The 19677-nt window shown below is 41.6% G+C and overlaps 1 protein-coding gene across 1 annotated transcript in view; it reads right to left on the reverse strand.

The window, feature by feature from the left end:
* Positions 1-2671: 2671 nt before the first annotated feature.
* Positions 2672-19677, reverse strand: part of XRN1 (5'-3' exoribonuclease 1) — a 53945-nt gene continuing 36939 nt past the window's right edge. Inside the window, exons 29-43 of the mRNA XM_079977539.1 lie at positions 18802-18934; positions 16799-16868; positions 15959-16184; positions 15367-15468; positions 13371-13466; positions 13173-13287; positions 11202-11263; positions 10699-10809; positions 8752-8874; positions 8474-8621; positions 8110-8291; positions 7298-7411; positions 7075-7189; positions 6392-6552; positions 2672-6004 (exon numbers count right to left, since the gene is read on the reverse strand). Of these exons, the coding sequence (XP_079833665.1) occupies positions 5711-6004; positions 6392-6552; positions 7075-7189; positions 7298-7411; positions 8110-8291; positions 8474-8621; positions 8752-8874; positions 10699-10809; positions 11202-11263; positions 13173-13287; positions 13371-13466; positions 15367-15468; positions 15959-16184; positions 16799-16868; positions 18802-18934 (2052 nt within the window). The 3' untranslated portion in view covers positions 2672-5710. The remainder of the gene's footprint in view (positions 6005-6391; positions 6553-7074; positions 7190-7297; positions 7412-8109; positions 8292-8473; positions 8622-8751; positions 8875-10698; positions 10810-11201; positions 11264-13172; positions 13288-13370; positions 13467-15366; positions 15469-15958; positions 16185-16798; positions 16869-18801; positions 18935-19677) is intronic.

Here is a 19677-nt window from a genome sequence, read left to right on the forward strand (position 1 = left end):
GTTCGTCTTGCGGGGCACCACTGTACGTTAAAATGTCACACATTAAAAACTTCCCTGAACAAGGAAGCCCCAACCCACATAATCACAAAATGTGGCACACTATGTGAAGGGCAATGCCTAACAACTTTGGAGGGGGGCTTGGCCGAGACCTCAGCCCCTAGGAGTTGGCTCCTATGTCCAGGGTCTTGGTCTGGCAGTGGCCACCCAGTTGCCTCTGGGAAACCCGTGAGCAGGACCTGAGGAGGAGCGCATTCTCCCCTCCTACTGCCTCCGGCTTTGCATGACTAGTATGTAGTCATTTGCAGCTTTGCCCTCCCTGAATTTGCCTCATCCTCTCTCAGAGCCATCCAAGTCGGTGGCCATCACTGACCTCCTTATGCAAGTCGGTTCCGTGCGCTGCGTGAAGCTGTTCTTGTTTTTATTCTGTCCTCAATCTTCCAATCTTCATTAGATGTCCAGGAGTGTTATGAGAGGGGGAGAAAAAAACTTCACTCTAGCCCCTTCCTCCATGCCATACAAAATTTTAATCATGCCACCCCTCTACTCACCTTTTCTCTAAACTTGCAGTGCAGTTTCCAGCGTAAAGCCGGAAAACAGCGGGGCCCTTTGCAAACAAAACTGATATCCGAAAATTGTAGAATGTGCTAGACTGTAGTGATCAGGTGGGATTGCTATGAGGAATTATAACAAATACAGTGGTACCCCGCAAGACGAACGCCTCGGAAGACGAAAAACTCGCTAGACGAAGGAGTTTTTCGTTTTCTTAGCCGCTTCGCAAGACGCATCTCCCTATGGGCTTGCTTCGCAAAACGAAGCTTGCCCCGCAAGCTCCGGGGATAGCGGGGAAGCGCAGCGCGTCTTCCCCGCTGTCCCCGGACCTCTTTTGAACCAAGGGGCGGCAACGGGGAGAAGCGATTCTCCCCGCTGCCCCTTCCCTTGCTTTAAAACAGGTCCGGGGACAGAGGGGAAGGCGCGGGCGCTTCCCCTCTGTCCCCGGACGGTCTCCATAGGAACGCATTGATTGATTTTCAATGCATTCCTATGGGAAACCGTGCTTCGCAAGACGAAAAACTCGCAAGAAGAAAAAACTTGCGGAACGAATTAATTTCGTCTTGCGAGGCACCACTGTATAGAGTAAGCCATCTGTGTCAGCAATGAAAGCATTGCATTGACTGGGTTTAAACTATTTTGATATGATTCTTGATCAATCCACACCTCTGCATTCCTGTTCCATTTCTCCTTCTTGACCTGTCACGTACACTGCCAGTTGCTTCGCCAGGCAGGCATCCTGGGTCATCAAAGACAGTGGGCAGCTTCTTTGAAGTAGCCTTTCTGGTATGTTAATCCCAGGATGTTAATCTTAGGGCCAGGAAATAGATCTCACACTGCTGTCCTCCTGGCCATAATTATCATGTATATTGCTTGTTTATGATCTCAGGGGTTGCCAAATGCTCTCCTTTGTAGTTCTGTTCTTTGTTTACCCCATGCTTAATTAGTTTGTAGTTTAACTTTGTTCCCACGTGGGGTTTGTTGAAATGCTCAGAAGAAATCTGATTGGTTCTTATGAACACTCTGTAAAAAGTTCTTTTGTGAATAAAACGACCTGGGCCGAGGGGCTGGGGGGGAGACAGAGAGACACGATTATAAGCACCCTTCCCAGAGTCTTGCTGGTTCAAGCCTGTGTGTGTATTCTTATTAATCAGAGTTCAATCCTTCCTTTACTTGTGAACGCCTCACTAGACAGTTGAGAACATTCCTGCTTTGCGGGGGGTTGAACTGGATGACCCTTGGGGTCCCCGCCAACTCTACAATTCTATGATTCTTTCAGTTGCAAAACAATACACTAAAACAGCCTCTGAACACAGTGACAAATTAGTGTATCATGAAAGACAGAAGGAACTCAATTGCCTATTGCAGATAAATGAAACTTTGTTACAAACATACTGCCTTCCAAACAATACAATATACATTGCATGCGCGTGCGCACACACACACACACACACACACACACAGTGTAAAATCTGCAGCTTTTGAGAGTGCTATCTGCACTTTTTGGTGTTAGTCAGGAGACGTTACTCTTTGATTCAGGCTACAAAGATGTTTACAATATTTCAGAGGTGTTTTTACAGAGCACTTATAGTATTTTAAACATTTACTAAGCATTTGGACAGAAAGCTGATCGCGTGCATTCCAGCTTCCACCTGATATATCTGATTTGGGGCATTAAATACTGGATTAGTCAAATTGCAAATAGCATAGCCTGGATCCAGCCCTTCTCTCTCTCCCCCCCCCCTCCTGGGGCTGCATTCATAAACTGCTCTTATGCATACAAGCCCTGCATACTCAGACCACGTCCATTTGTTTGCCCTAACATTGGTCACATTTTGAGTGGTAATTCAAGGCATATTATCCCCACTCTCTTACATTTCTCCTACAAGGAAGCAGTTTTAGTGTGAATGAACTGAATTGTACCTCTCCTGCCACTCTCTACAAAACAAATGGCCAATCTTAACCTTAATCCAAGATTGCATCATGACTATGCAAACTTAAGTTTCATGGCTTATTTTAAGAACAAATTACCACAAACCCCCAAAACCAAATAGAGCATGCAGTTTAAGCCATGTCTGACATAATTCTTCCAATGAGAAATAAACATACCAAAACTCAAAAATTTAGTTTACATTTTTATTCCAAGCAGACAAGGCCAAGTCTTTTATAAAATTATTGTATTAAAGTTCTCCAGAGTATTTAATCCATATGATTTATTCCTTCAGGGTATATTGTACATTTATATTTAAAAATACTTTTGCACAGCTACATGCTAGAATTCTGAAATGCACAACACTATACACAAAAATACACTCCATATTAATCATGCCAGTTTTAAACATTTCACTTTGGCAGATAGACAAAAGTTCTTTTTAAAAAAGAAACTATAAAAATGTGCACAAAAAGTCTTCCCTTTCAGATCTTAATAAAATACTGCTCTGTACAAGATCTTAATGAAAATTTCCAGCATTTACAAAATACATTTGAGAGAAATAAGCCATATAACTATTTTTAAAAAACAAGCAAAAATTCTATAAGCCAATTATTTATGTTTTAGAGATTATGTATCTAAAAACTGGGCAGTGGATATAAAGAAACTGATACTAATCCTGCAGATTAACAGAGAGAATAGAAAACAGTGAAACAGGTACAATGACAAGTATAGATGGGAACCAGGCTGATGAAAATTGGATGGGCATTTTTATTAGAATGGAAAACAAAGAAGCCCTGTTCAGTAGGTAACAACAAACAGAGAATTTTGCTGGTTCTAAGATACACATAAATCTTCAGGGTGTCTATTTCTATTATGCTGGCAGCAGGGTCCATAAAAAATCTTACAGAATTTAGCATGTTAGAAGCAATTCCGGTGCCTGGATTAAGGGTCAGGTAACCATATATATATATACCCCAAAGATGTAAACAAATGAAAATTTTATGTTGTTTAAGAGACTCGATAGTAAAAGAAATCAGTTCTCACTTCCATGGGAGTCCACCTTATTCATTCTCTAGAGTATGAAGTCAAGTTACCAGGCAATATGATCTGAGAAAATAATTTAAACTATACCAGTGAGAACAGTATGACAGACCTTGTCAAGGGAAATATGGCCGGACTGTCCCGAGTTTAAGTGCTTTAAGTCACATTAAGCATGTATTCTCAACTCTTAAATGGAAAGCAGTGAGAAAAGCACTTTTCACTTTAACAGGACTTCACATGCCGCAAAGCGATGATGCCCTAAAACAAAGGAATGCAACCCCAGCGGGGAGGAACCTGTGGCTCCAATGTACAACCAGAAGCCTTAAAGCAAGCAAGGAAAATCCGGCTTCACTTCTACCAACCATCAGTAGTAAAGTCAAAGCCTGGTGGATCATCTGTTGCAGCTGAGTTCTGTAGAACTCGCTGGTGTCATTAGTTGATAGATGATAAGAGCTGAAGCCTTCTTATCAGCTGCATGAGTAAGTTCCCCAATACCTACAGAAAACAGCTGATGGGCGTGAAGTTGAAGCCACAGGCACTTTAAAGCATTATACAAGGCTCTTTGCAAGCTCTGTGTGGTGCGCTGAACATCCAATCTCCTGATGTCAGATGACTGACACCTGTCAAGTTTTGCCTCCTGGACTAGGATTTGGCCTGTGGAGCCAAAAGGTTCCCCACTGCTGCACAGTACTACTAGAACATGAAAATTAATCTGCATGACAAAAAATAATAATTCCATACTATATAGTTTGAAGAGTGTTACCAAGTTGGGGGGTTTTGTGCCTTGGATACAGTGATATTTTAGATTTAAATAGCTCCATGATACATAGAAGTGGAGCTAAGATTGCACCCAGGGTACTGTTGCAACATTATTTTCCTATATAGAGGTTAATCTATGTTATTTGAGGCAGGGGGTGGGGGAGTAATGTGTGACCCACAACAGCTTAGCTAGTTTCTCTTTTAAGAAATTGTGGCATTTAAGAAATAAGTGATAAACAGTATCCTTCAGGCTAGTATTTTACATATCTCAGATTATGAAACATGAATTTGTGCTGACGAACAAGTGGATCATAGGATGACAGCACAGTAGAACTAAAACAGCACAGCAGAATGAAGACAATGTTTGAGTCTGAATACGAATTAGACTAGGTTGTCTTCTAGCTTACACATATACTAATTTGGAATATTTGGGAAGATTCGCCATTATTTCTGAAACTGTACTATTTAAGGAATCATGCTTTGGTGATACCAGATCCAAGGAGTATATACTATTTCAGAACAATGAAAGTGCTTTTAAAAAGCAGAGCCAGATCTGTTGTGGAGGCTGCACATTAGTAGAGAAGCATACAGGAGTCACTCCCAAAACTACAACTTGCTACAGTGATGAGGTACTTCTTATTCTGTAAAAAGGGGGAAACCAACATGGTGTTCTTCAGATGTTGTTATACTGCAGTTCCCATCTTCTCTCACCATTGGCCATGCTGGCTGGGGCTAATAGAAGCTGGAGTCTAGCAACATCTGGAAAGCACAACATTTTGTCTACTCCTGCTGCAAATCCCTGAAGCATTTGTTTGCTCTGGCTTCCTCTGTCAGTGGCTCATTCGTGGTGGCATTTATTTAGTTAAAGATAGTTTATTACAATAGTCCAAGTTATTAAGCTGCTTTGGCGTAACTCCTGGAAATGAACCTTACATAAAGTCAACTGGCAATGCCACAATAGTTAAAATCTATGCACACTGTATCAGATCAAAAAACCTGAAAAATCTAAAAATAAAGTATACCAGTTACATATAAATAAATTGCTTTTAGAAGTTATTATATCATTAAAAACAAGACATCAAGAATTATGTTTTGCATTCGTTGAGGACTTTTATATGTTGGTTTAAACAAAGCTATTTTCAATTAAGACGGCCAAGTCAGTATTATTGCTCCTCTTTTGGGACAGTACACAAACCCCATTTTTCAGACTGAGGCATGATGGACAGGGTTGTTACTTTAACTCAAGAGTTTCTTGTGTTTTACATCACATTAAATCAAGCTCTTCAGTGAACATAATTGTTTTCATTGTGACTGACAGAAAATATTTACAGTCCAAATCACCTTTCAAATTATTATGCTTACATTTTTCAAATAATATTTATTGGTTTTATAACACTAAGGAAATGTAAAGTAATCCATGACCCATACTTATTCTGAAGATTTGGGTGCACCAAAATTGACAGCCAATTTTCTGGGCTTTCGCTTGGTAGACACATTTGGTATTGATTTCTTACGAGATGCAACCGAGCCTGAAGGTGCCATTTTCTCTTGGAAAGATGGAGCAGCTTGATGAGACCTTAAATGTTCTGAAGAAGCATCCTGTGGGTTCATTTTTGTAGTGTCGATGCTTGACGGTTCATTCTTTGACTGCACATTTTGAAGAGAACCTGGGAACTCCTTTGGCTCAACATTAGTCTTGCTGGCAACTCTTTTCTTAGTTACCTTAAAAAAAAAAGAGGTTTAGTTTTCTAACATGTGAGAAGCATATGTAGAAGAAGAAGAAGAAGAAGAAGAAGAGGAGGAGTTTGGATTTGATATCCCGCTTTATCACTACCCGAAGGAGTCTCAAAGCGGCTAACATTCTCCTTTCCCTTCCTCCCCCACAACAAACAGTCTGTGAGGTGAGTGGGGCTGAGAGACTTCAGAGAAGTGTGACTTGCCCAAGGTCACCCAGCAGCTGCATGTGGAGGAGCGGAGACACGAACCCGGTTCCCCAGATAACGAGTCTATCGCTCTTAACCACTACACCACACTGGCACTCTCTCTCTCTCTCTCTCTCTCTCTGTGTGTGTGTGTGTGTGTGTGTGTGTAGCTGCTGTCAGATCTTACCTGCAAGGGTATAAACTGATTGTGTGCACCAGCTGGTACAGTGCCTGCAAAAGGCATATTCCCAGGATAGGAACCAGGAAAGTAAGGTTTCCCATGGACTGGAACTGGTGCTCCCCATGGCACTGGGCCAAACGCATGAGGTGGTGAAGGAAACAAATTAGCTGTGAAAACAATAAGCTCATTTTAGATTCCAGTATTAACTTAGAAAAATGGGTAGCTATTCTTTCAAAGCCTCCCTCCCTCCACTTCTGAACGGAATTCAGAAAGGAAATTTAGCTGCTAAATTTAGCTCATATATTTCATAGTAACTGAATTGGAGAAAAAGGTGCATTCTTTATGGAACCCAAAAGACAAATTTATGAGACACGAGATCAGTGCATTCAATACTTTCCCCTCTCACTGTGAGAAAAAATAATGCAACTTGTCTCACAAAGAACATTAGATTTTTTTTTTAAGTCCTAAAAACTTTAGGACTTTGTTTATAAAAACTTAGGGCGTTGTTTATAAAATTAATCTATGTAGAATAATCAAATTATATACAATTATTAAAGAAAGCACTGTTGCTGATAAGGACTAGGAGTTTGCTACTATGCAACTTCTATAAAAGGTTAATTTGCTTCCAACTATACCGTATGAAAAACATGCATTTACACACACAGGAAGTTAAAATTGATTAAACATACCAGTGTGCTGCGTGAAGACTGGAGGAATGGATCCAGGAGGCACAAGAGCTCCCATGGGTTGATAATTTGGAAATACAGGCGGTGGTGGCAGAGGAAAGTTCATCCCGAGAGAGCTCTGTATGAAAAAGGGTACTTAAAGTTTGTGATACAGGAAGCATGACTAGCTAATAAATGGAGATGAGCATTTTAAGGTTTTATAAAGCATTTTGACTGCTGGTCTCACCAATTGCTGCAAAGCAAAAAGTGCTGCTTTCTCCTTAGCTTCATTTTCAGAGTGACATTGAGGTCCGTGTACTAATAAGCCATTGGATAGCTTTACTTGACAAACTGTCATCGTCTATGGAAGAAAAGAAGACAAAGTAACTTTATTTTCTACATAGCATACTGCAAACAGACTGCTAAATGGACAGATTTATACAAAGGGTGGGCAATTTATTTGCCTTCTAACAGAGTTTCCTATTGAAGATTAGCCAAGTATCCTTCTGTCTAATGTCACCAGTCTACAACATCCATCATCCCTGACCATTGGCCATGCTGGCTGGGGAGTCTAGTAGCATCTGGTGGGCCCCATGCTGGCTACCCTTGTCTAAATGGTGAAAAATGGGGAGCAGCTCTCAACCCTGTCCCTGGGGACACTGACAAATGAACCCAGAAATTACCTACTCAGACAATGAAATGATTCTCTCTACTCTTTTTATACCTATGTGTCCATTCTTTTAATCTCCTTTTCCATTCCACCCCACCGCCTGGTTTATAGTTTGCCCCAACTCCCATGTTGCTCAGCAGTCAATAGCTGTCAAGTGCTCATTAGCCTGTTTTGCTTTCCCCTTTATTTTTAGGGTAGTTCATAAAGGTATTTTGTCAATTGCAAATCTCTGTCTGGTGATGCCTCCTCCTTGCATGTGGGTGGAACAATTTGGCTATATTTGTGCAAACACATTTAAGACTTGAACTGGAAATAAAAGAGATTATGGGTGAGGGTTTTTGTGAGTTTTTTTGCATATTACACAGATCTGCTATTTGAAACTAAGTTACCTGTGGTGTTCTAAGAAATGAGAAATCGGGCTGCAGCATTCCAAGAAGGGAACAAATATGAGAAAGCTCAGATACCGGAGTGGATAATGAGTTTGGTGGTCCAAGAAGTGGGTGGCCTCCAACCTCCATGCTCTGAGTGTTCTGAGGTCCCGCTGTGCCAGGGGATTTGTTCATGAAAGCAGCTATCAATGAAGAATAAATACATGTAATCTGCACCATGTTTGAATAAATGAACCAGAATACTTTGTTTAATTTGATTGAATGTTAGATGTTCAAAAGGTATTATATAATCAATAAACATTTATTTTAAATCTGCATAGCATAAACCATTTATTCAATTATAGGGCAAAGCTTTTATACATACCCATCTTTTTGGCATTGGTATGTTGTGAGGCAGGCGCACAAGAATCCTGCCTACAAGTTGGAGCAGACACTTCATTCGCCACTGACTTTGCTTCTGCTGTGTCAGAACCATCTATCTTCAAAATTTCTTTGAGCATCTGTGTTCCTTTCTTTAAAAAAAAAAAAAAAGCAAACAGCATTTATATATTGTATAAATTGAGAATTTTATCATAGAACTCTGTACACTAAATGCATCCAAAGTTAAACCAATGAAGTCAATTCCAACAGCAGCATACAAACCATAGCAAAAGACTGTGGAGACAAGTGTTCTTCCTTAGTTGGTTCCTTGGGATATGACCGTGGCACCTCTTTTTCTTTGAAAATTTTCAAAGACGCCAAAATGTCTTCAAGTTCAGATCCGTTCTAAGGAATATATAGATATATACATATGTGAAAGAATTAGAAGAGCAAAACTCAGAGAAAGGAATTTTCTCTGTGCAAATTCCACTGAAATCAATATGAAAACTTATTCATTTAGAGGGAACTTAGGGTACATATTGGGACACGGGTGGCACTGAGGGTTAAACCACAGAGCCTAGGGCTTGCCAATCAGAAGGTCGACGGGGTGAGCTCCTGTTGCTCGGTCCCTGCTCCTGCCAACCTAGCAGTTCAAAAGCACGAAGTGCAAGTAGATAAACAGGTACCGCTCCAGCGGGAAGATAAACGGTGTTTCCGTGCGCTGCTCTGGTTTGCCAGAAGCGGCTTAGTCATGCTGGCCACATGACTTGGAAGCTGTATGCCGGCTCCCTTGGCCAAGAAAGCGAGATGAGCGCTGCAACCCCAGAGTTGGTCACGACTGGACCTAATGGCCAGGGGTCCTATAGGAGTGCAAATATCCAGAGTGTGGGGTCAGGTGGGTTTACTATGAGGAATTATAAAATATGCATCAAGCCCTTGTGTCCATGATGAATGCATTGTGTTGACTGGGTTTGATATCTTGACAATAATTTCTGATCAAATCTCACAACCCCCTGCATCTCTGGCCATTTCCTCTACTGCCCATTTCTCTTGCTTCACAAGTCACTTACACAGCCAGGCAGGCGTCCTGGGTCATCAAAGACAGTGGGCAGCTTCTTTGAAGTAGCCTTTCTGATATGTTAATCTTAGGATGTTAATCTTAGGGCCAGGAAACAGATCTCACATAAAGGTGATAATGATAGCTGTGCTCCTGGCCATCCTTCTTATCATGTATATTGCTTGTTTATCACCTCCAGGGTGTCTTTGTTTACCCCGTGCTTAATTAGTTTTGGTAGTTTAACTTTGTCCTCACGTAGGGTCTGTTGAAATGCTCAGAAGAAATCTGATTGGTTCTTATGAACACTCTGTAAAAAGTTCTTTTGTGAATAAAACGACCTGGGCCGAGGGGCTGGAGGGGAGACAGAGAGACACGATTATACGCACCCTTCCCAGACTCTTGCTGGTTCAAGCCTCAGTGTGTATTTTTATTATTCAGAGTTCAATCCTTCCTTTACTTTGAGAACGTCTCAGGGTCCCTTTACCTTTAAGGTACATATTACTTAAAAGGTCTCCCCCATTCACTGCAAAGTCTGGAAAATTTTTGCCCGTGTCTCCACTGTGTGCTTAGAGTTCTCTTCAATACTGCAGCAAAGGACAAAGGCTCTAAAGCTCAGGAGCACATGTGGGCCATGTTAAATGTATTTCAAACAAAGCAAACAAGTAAAAAGGATTCATAATTCTTCAGGAACTCGCTACGAAGTGGCTCAGCTGTCAGTCTTTTTGGTTGTTCTGTATATATAATACCACTATGATTTAGCTAGATGGCCACAAACGATAATTCACAACACATACATGAGATATAATTTATACAGAGAGAATTTTAAGTCCCTATTTTATCCATTTCTTCTGACAATTTTGAGAAACATATTATGTGCAGCAGGCCACTGAGCAGAGAGGCAGGGATCTGACATGGATAATCTAGTGATCCTCTGGCCTATGCTTGAGAGGGAGAGGGAGGCCAATATCATCTCATGGCTTAGAGCTTGCTAAAAGGTCTGGCTAGTACTCTTCACAGGTGCAATCCCATATGGAAAAAGACCGTGAAGAAAATAAAGCATTTGACAATTCTGGTGCATTAAAATTAATATCTAATAAAATCTACTTGTCATGTTGTTTCTTCTTCAGAATGTACTCAGGTATATGCAAATATTTAGATTGCCATTTTCCTACCTTTTCAGTTATACTGGGACTGTCAACCGCAGGCTTTGGTTCTACTGGCTCATTGGGGGCTTCATTCCTCTTCAATAGCTTCACACTATACTTATTAGCACCTGCAAAATTCTGAGACAGACCAGGTCAAATGTAAAAGCAAATTAACAAGGCGGAAATGTTTTTTAACAAACTCTTATTCCTGCAGGTATACTTTCTTACATCACTCGTGCTAAAAGCTATGGCCACCTACCTAACCAGTGATTAGCTGTACAAGTAATTTTGGAAATCTCTCAATTTTACTAGTCAAGACCTATGCGATCATACAAGGGCCATCTCCCTCAAGCAGATATATCAAACATATAGTTACACCCTGTGGCAGGAATGCAGAGGGGCAGCTGCCAATTTAATCCATGTCCAAAAATATATGTTAGGCATACCCAAGCATCTGCGCACAAACCGTTGCTATTTCTGCCCTTTGTTTCCTTTGAACAATTCACCATAAAACAGCATCAGAAAATTACCGGTTTATTTGATCCTTTATGTGTTTGACTGTCAGTTCTTGGACCTTTAGAGTCGTCTTTAGCTACAAATACAAAAGTTTATAATATTAGCTAAACAAGTAACACGTGTTTTTTCAAAAACTGTTTATATATAAAACGAGTGTGTGTGCAATCCTACATGTGTCTACTAAGAAGGAAGTCCCACTTAGTTTGATGGAGCTTACTCCCAGGTAAAGAGGTACAGAAGCACAGCCAGGGTGAGTCCTCCTCGTCAATCTAGTATATTTCCCCCCACTTTCTTTTTACTATCTCTGTTCAGAAGCTGTAACAAAAGGGATAAAATCTGGGTGGACGGCTGCAACAGAGAACTCAAACAGCACAATGTAACTCCTGAACAGGATGAAAGAAATGGGTATACTGGACTAGATGAAAGGTGTTTCTCAAGGGCCACTAGGACACCACCAGATGAGTCAATGAGTTCCTTATGTTACTTGAAGCAGGAAAATGTCATGATTCCAACAGAATTTCTGAGTGACCCCTCCCTTAGAAAAACAGTTCACCATCTAGATAAGCTTGTAAGTTAAACATCCAACAATTAAAAACAACACATATTTAACAACCAAAATGTCAACAAACAGAAAGGCATGACCACTCTCTAGACACTGCTCTTAACCCACCTCTTAATTATGCCATGCAGCTTTGGGTGGGCCTTGGCCTCCCAGTACTCCCTGAGAAACACCCTTTAAGGTGAATCCCATGGACCTTTACCTAATGGCACTAAGACTCACCCAAGTGGGATTTTTTGTAGCAGCTGTGGAGAAGCTTTGGACCTCCAGATGTTGCTGAACTACAACTGCCATCATCCCTGGCCATTGCCCATGCTTGCTAGGGCTGATGGAAGTTTTAGTTCAAGCAATATCTGGAGGGCCAAATGTTCCACACTCCTGTTCTGCAGCTAAAGGACCTGTTGACGCCTCTGAAAAGCTGCTTCTGCGGAAGCATAAATGTATATTTTATAGTGTCTTGTAAATGTATTCAAAGTAGCCCAAGTCCCTGCCCTACAAACCACTTGTAGAAAATGCTGCAGATGCTCTCACTAAGTGAATCAAATGAAGAGAATTATATGCCAAAGATATACAAGTTTTAATCCACCTAGCTACGGTGGATGTTGAAACCTTTCTCGCTAAGTGTGTTGGATGAGAGGCAATAATAAACGTGTTTATCCAAATGGCTTTGCCATGTTGATCAACTGATCTATCTAATCTGCCCTGTGGACATCCAGAGAGTGCTATGCATGTTCTTTAGGATGACATGGGAAAAGACAGAAAGTAAGTAACACCAGCTCCTGCTGGTAGTGAAAAACAGTCTGCAGTACAATTCTGTCTTTGTTAAGCACACAATGATGTTTTCCAACGGACAAAGCTCCCAGCTCTGAAATCCTTCTTGCTGATGCTATGGCCACTAGAAAAAGCACTTTAAGTGACATCAGCCATAGAAAAACAGACTTCAGTCGTTCAAATGGTGGTTTCTGCAGTTGCAAATAGTAAATTCCAAGTTAAAAAATGGTATTGCGCTAGGGCTAGCTAATGCTGCCCCTCTCAGGAACTGTTTCAAATAGAGATGGGTGCCAAACTTCTTGCCACAAGAACACCAATCAGATTAAGTTAAAAAATAACACCTCACAAAACAAACAAGAATTCAAAGTGTGACAGCAAACTATGTCATACTCATAATAATCAAGCTCAAGGTTATTGATTTCAATGGATCTCCATGTATTAGCAACCTTAAATCCACTTTCATCCTTTTTTGGTGAGAGGGGAAGGTAATGACATGCATTTCTTCAGAGAAAATACCAAGGGTTGGGGTTATAATGGCAACACTCCGTCTGTCATAAGCATCACTTTCCACAGGACTAGAATAAACTAAATGCTTTCCAAAATTGAATCCCTAACTTGATGAAGGAATATACAAAATTCAAAGAAAAGTACTTACACTTCCTGAAAGATTCCTGTTTTCTTTGCTGGCCTTTGAAGCTACTCTCATTGAAGCCTGGTTTGCAGAACTGGCCACCCGTATTTAGCTTTATATATTGAGGTAAAATTCCACCCTAGAAAAATGACATTGTTCAGTAGCAAAATCCTGTTCAGAAAGTCTTATACACATCACATCCACTCCACTACAGAAACTAACCTTCTCATGCCTATCATGTTGGGCAGACTGAGACTTTCCAGAGCTCTGCAATGATTGCCATATGCTGCAAAATTCATCATCTTGCTTATCTTGAGCCTGGTGGGAAGAAAAAATAAAACCAACCCATTTATGCAAGATCTGCTTTAATAAAATCCTTACACCCAAGAGAGCTATGGCTGTGTAGATTTAGTAGCTTAACAGTTTAAGAAGCAAAATGAGGAAGAGAGGTGGTAAGTGAAGTCACTTACCCTAGACCCATAAAGTCAAAGCAGTAGTGAAATGGGAAAAACATATTCTGGTCTCCCGGCATTGTGGAGAGGTAAAAGGGGGAGCCACCTACTGCATCAGCATATAATAATAATAATAATAATAATAATAATAATAATAATAATAATAATTTATTATTTATATCCCGCCCATCTGGCTGGGCCTTCCCAGCCACTCTGGGCGGCTTCCATAAAAACCAAAAATACAGTAAAATCACACGTTAAAAACTTCCCTGAACAGGGCTGCCTTAAGATGTCTTCTGAATGTCAGGTAGTTGTTTATCGCTTTGACATCTGCTGGAAGGGCGTTCCACAGGGTGGGCGCCACTCCCGAGAAGGCCCTCTGCCTGGTTCCCTGTAGCTTTGCTTCTCGCAATGAGGGAACCGCCAGAAGGCCCTCGGCGCTGGACCTCAGCGTCCGGGTAGAATGATGGGGGTGGAGACGCTCCTTCAGGTATACTGGACCGAGGCCATTTAGGGCTTTAAAGGTCAGCACCAACACTTTGAATTGTGCTCGGAAACATACTGGGAGCCAATGTAGGTCTTTCAAGACCGGTGTTATATGGTCTCGGCGGCCGCTCCCAGTCACCAGTCTAGCTGCCGCATTCTGGATTAGTTGTAGTTTCCGAGTCACCTTCAAAGGTAGCCCCACGTAGAGTGCATTGCAGTAGTCCAAGCGGGAGATAACCAGAGCATGCACCACTCTGGCGAGACAGTCCGCAGGCAGATAGGGTCTCAGCCTACGTACCAGATGGAGCTGGTAAACAGCTGCCCTGGACACAGATTTGACCTGTGCCTCCATGGACAGCTGTGAGTCCAAAATGACTCCCAGGCTGCGCACCTGGTCCTTCAGGGGCACAGTTACCCCATTCAGGCCTGCTTACCAATGCAGTTCTTATAGTATCATGGAACTTTGCCTCACAGTGTCACACTGCCACATATTTTCTTGCACCTATACCTATACCCTACCCTACGGGGCCTTCCTCAATTTTATCTCTACTTTTTAAAGAGGGGCGGATGGGAGTTTCTTCAAGGTGAAATGTTGAAGGCCCAAATGTAGACAAGAAATAAAAAGCGGAAGGCATCTAAAGAAGCTGGCTGCATAACGGGTGTGGCTCTATAAGGTACTCACAGATGAGCTGAGATTTGGAAAGGGCATGTATAAGAAATGGAAGAAGGGGAAAGTCACAAAAGAGGAGTATACACGTGTAGCTAACGGTTGCAGGGCAAATGTCAGGTGGTCTAAAGCTCAGATTGCGCTCATGCTTGCAAAGAGGTTTAAAATAATTTTTTAAAAAGGTTTATTCGGATAGCAGCCTGACCCATGTCCCAGTCTCACAAGATACTCCCCACTTCATACAAAACCCTCTCAATCCCCCATGTAGTATCCATTCTCTTTTGCTACTGCCACCCCCCCCTACTATCCATACACACCCACCTTGCCCTCTTTATAATTCCACAGCATTTCCTTCTCCCATTTTCCCTGAACCCTTTCTTCCTGCTGCTACTTACTTCTTAGGAGAGCCCCAGCTTCCAGGAAAGAATTTGGCTCCTTTGTTGAAAAAGTAGAAGGGTTTCCAGTTTTAAGGAGCTATGTTCTTTCTACTGATTCTGTGTGGGATGAATTTTTCCCACTTTTAATATTTGCTTACACCCACCTGCCCAAACTACTTCCTTCCCAAACTCAGTCTACATCTACTAGCATGTACTAAGAAAATAATGCTACTTACTTTGTATTTCTGATTGCTGCTTAAATATGCTCCTTTCTGGAGGGAATTGGAATTGCCTTGGGTTTCAACCTTGAGATTGCTATGCTGTCTTCCATTCACTTGCTAGATGAAAGATTAAGAAAATTTTACGGAATAGCTATTCAACTTGTTTCTTCTGCTTTGAAATACTCGTTATTGCTATGATTTCTCCCTTCCACCCACCCGAGGGGAAGGGAAATAGATTATCTCCAGTGAATGTGGTTAAAGAAGAATACCTGTACAACTTAAACCCTCATTAATTTGTTTTGGGAAATTTCCTTACCTACTTAGCCTCCTTATATTGACAGAATCTATCCCAAATAGAAACGCATTCCTTATCAAACACACTTCCTTTCTCTACCCTCAAAGTGTATCATGAGGATTAAGAGATTTCCAGGTGTTTTCTTATGCAAACCTGGATGAGTCTAAGCTAGCTAACCATGATTACAGTAATCATTAAAGCCTGTATAAACTCTGCTATAGAAAAAATGTTTAGTTAGCATCCATGGACATCTACTGTTAACAATGACTTTATTTTCTGGGACATAATTGTAGGAACTAAATGTGGACTTACTCGAGTTGGAACAAAGAGGGAGCGAGGAGAATGGTTGAGACCTCCTTGATGTGCTTTTTGTGTAGATACAGAAAATGATTCGGGTGAATATGAGTTGTAGGGACTCACAGCTGGCTGAGGTTTAACTATGGCAGTTAGCTTCTGATTTCCTGTTTCAGACCGATTACCATAAGAAAGGTTGATTAAGGCACTGGCTGGAATGCGGTACCCTCTGCCAGGTGAGCTCCTAGAGGAAGGAGAGGAAGGCTAATGAAACGAGTGCTTTAGTTATGCCAGTGGTGCATGATTAATAGAAACCTGCCCCCCAAATATATGGGTAGGGGAAAGTAGACCACAACCTCAAAGCTTAGCAATTCTACAAATGGAGGCACTGGGAGCTGCAGATGAAGAAGAGGAGTTTGGATTTGATATCTCGCTTTATCACTACCCGAAGGAGTCTCAAAGCGGCTATCATTCTCCTTTCCCTTCCTCCCCCACAACAAACATTCTGTGAGGTGAGTGAGGCTGGGAGACTTCCGAGAAGTGTGACTAGCCCAAGGTCACCCAGCAGCTGCATGTGGAGGAGGAGGGAATCGAACCCGGTTCACCAGATTACGAGTCCACCACTCTTAACCACTACACCACACTGTTGGTTCTCCCCTTCCATCAGGAGTGCCTCTGCTGGACTGAAGTCTCATCCACAAACAGGAGCACTAATAGTTGCAAAATGCTACATTTGGATCCAACCTAATGTTGTTCAAAGGGTGATTTGACTAAATATCCATTAGCACTTTTCTGCGCAATTGTTACATGTTTCTCTAGGATCTGTGCAACACCCTAAAAAGATGCAAAGAAACAAACCTTATTGTTAAGCCTCCATGAAACTCTTCATCAAACAGTACTTCATACAGAACATCAGATTCTCTGCTGGCTGAAGAAAATATGCACTATGAGCAAGCATTACTGACTAAATGTGAAGATACTTCAAAACTTAACATTTTCCAAAGGTGTAATCATATGAGTCTTGAACTCACATCTTGAAGACTATGGGTTGTATCAAATTAAATCATGCTCACAAGTAGACCCACTAAAATTAATGGACCCAAATATGCTATGTCTATTAGAGTCTAATCTGAGTATGACTTAGCTGGAGACAACCTTAACAAATTATGGCATTAGCTTACATGTACTAGAAAGCTGGAACTGTTTTAAAGACAATGTCCCAACTACATAACTTGTTTTTTATCTGAAACTTTCCTAAATCAGTCTGGAATAGTTAAAGAAGCTACATTCCCCCCCCCCCCCTCATATTACAAAGGTCTTCAATCCTTGATCAGAATTTATGTTAACCGATTTATGTTAACCTATTGCAACAAGGTCCTGTGGCACTTAAAGGTCAGGATCTGCATCCCCCAGGTATAGGAAGGGGGCAAAAGCCCAGGTGATTTACAAATTAAGGCCAAAAGGTAAATCATCACTTAGGGTAGCCATAGATGTGTCACAGTACTCAACAGCCCTCAAACAAGTGCAGTTACAGGAAGATTAGCTCAGTTGGTAGAGCACAAGACTCTTAATCTCAGGGTTGTGGGTTCGAGCCCCTCATTGGGCAAAGGATTCCTGCATTGCAGGGGACTGGACTAGATGCTCCTTGTGGTCCCCTCCCTTCAAACTCTACAGTGCTATGATTCTAAGTACAGATCTCTCAACCTTTGGGCCTCACATTAGGTATACAGTGGTGCCTCGCAAGACGAAATTAATCCGTTCCGTGAGGCTCTTCGTATAGCGGTTTTTTCGTCTTGCGAAGCAAGCCCATTGACAGCTTAGCAGATTAGCGCTATTAGCGGCTTTTAGCGATCAGCTGTTAAGCGGCTTATCAGCGGATCAGCTGATAAGCGGCTTAGCGGCTTAGGAAAAGGGGGGGAAAGGGAAAAAAACCCGCAGGAACTCGCAAGACATTTTCATCTTGCGAAGCAAGCCCATAGGGAAATTCATTTTGCGAAGCGCCTCCAAAACGGAAAACCCTTTCGTCTAGCGGGTTTTCCGTCTTGCGAGGCGTTCGTCTTGCGGGGCACCACTGTAATACCTACTCAGTTAAATGAGCCCTTCAAGCATTGTTATAAATGAACTCTGACAACAGAAACCACAAGACTCTTTGTTGTCCTGACAGAAAGAATAAAGAAAATTCCTTCTCTCCTCCTAAGGGGTAGACTTTCGTCTTTCAGATTTCAGCAACATCCTGTGCATTTCCAGCATTCGGCACCCCACCCACTTTTGACCTTCCGCTCTGCTCAATTCACCAAGTCATAGTTGCAACGCCCTGCAGTGGCCCCTTGGCTCCCTTGGCTCAGTACCCAATGCAGCAGAACCAGTCACACTGCCTCTGCTAAACATCCTAGATTGGCGTGATGTATGCAAGCGTGCTCACATTCTTAAACTAACTCCTATGCGAAAGTGAGATCAAAAGGCTTCTTACTTTCACCCCCTCCTTCGCATTTAGGGCACAGGTGTGCCTCACGTGCTTAAGTTACTCCATAAAATACTATGCATACTGAGGACACTGTATAAATAAACTAACAACACTTGCCACATCTTATATTTAAAAAAATTATTACAATGGTTCAGATTTCTAGGTGCACGAGTGAAAAGTCACTAAGGCAATCGAACACGCCTAAAATTCTAACAGCTTCCGGTTGTACTCGTTGGTGCTTTGAACTATTCTGTGATAGATGCCTCAGCTTTCGCTATGGTTAACGTTAGCCGTAGTTTAGCGTTATCTGTGAAACTAACTCATTTTGCATTCAATGAATGATCTTCACATTATTTTAAAAGCAAAAGAGACTGTTCACAAAAAGGCATTGTGTTACCTCCTTTAATTCCTATCACAGTGCCACGAAGTCCAAGGGGAACGGAAAAACACTCTCTCACATTAACAACACGGTCAAACAGTCGATAGTCTGCATCTCGATCTGGTATAATTCCATGCTGCTGTTCTAAAGGCTAGTAGGAATCAAAGATAAAAGAATCCAAATATGAATAGTTAACACCGTAGAACAAAATCACTAGCCCCCCCAAAAAAACATTATGTATACATTTTATTAGGAGATAAAATAGTCAAATAATTTTGTAACATATTTTTGGTTGCCATCTTTGTGGCCTGTAGAACATGCAATCACTGAGACTAGTCTACAAGGAACAAATTGGAAACAGCATTTTTTAAATACGGTGGAGAATCAGAAATGTCCAGTGCAACCCCTTTTTAAAATGTTCTGTTTATATATTTATGTTGGGCACTTATTGTGAATGCCCTTCCTGGTCTGAGGTGAACAAGGCCTCAGTTACTGATGGATTAGCTCCTCTTAGCACCCAGAAGAAGAAAGGAAGGGAAAATATGAACAACTTTTGTGTTCCAGCTTGGATCTGGTAACACCTCCAGTTCTGTACTGTGGACAAGAGACTGACAGCTGAGGACTAGATGTACAGGCATAGAACTTAATAGAAAGAGAAACAGACAAATTCCTAAAATTTTAAAAGGCTGTCTAGGTCAGTAGTAGGATGTTATGGAGAACCCTTCTATTGAAGGCCAGTGAAAACTTCAATGGAGATCCTCCTTATATTGCCCGGTGAATGTAGACCCTGCATGGCACATATCAGAAATGCTGTTGTTGTTTAGTCATTTAGTCGTGTCCGACTCTTCGTGACCCCATGGACCAGAGAACGCCAGGCACTCCTGTCCTCCACTG

The sequence above is a fragment of the Podarcis cretensis genome, assembly GCF_951804945.1.
Source record: "Podarcis cretensis genome assembly, chromosome: 5".
NCBI lineage: Eukaryota > Metazoa > Chordata > Lepidosauria > Squamata > Lacertidae > Podarcis > Podarcis cretensis.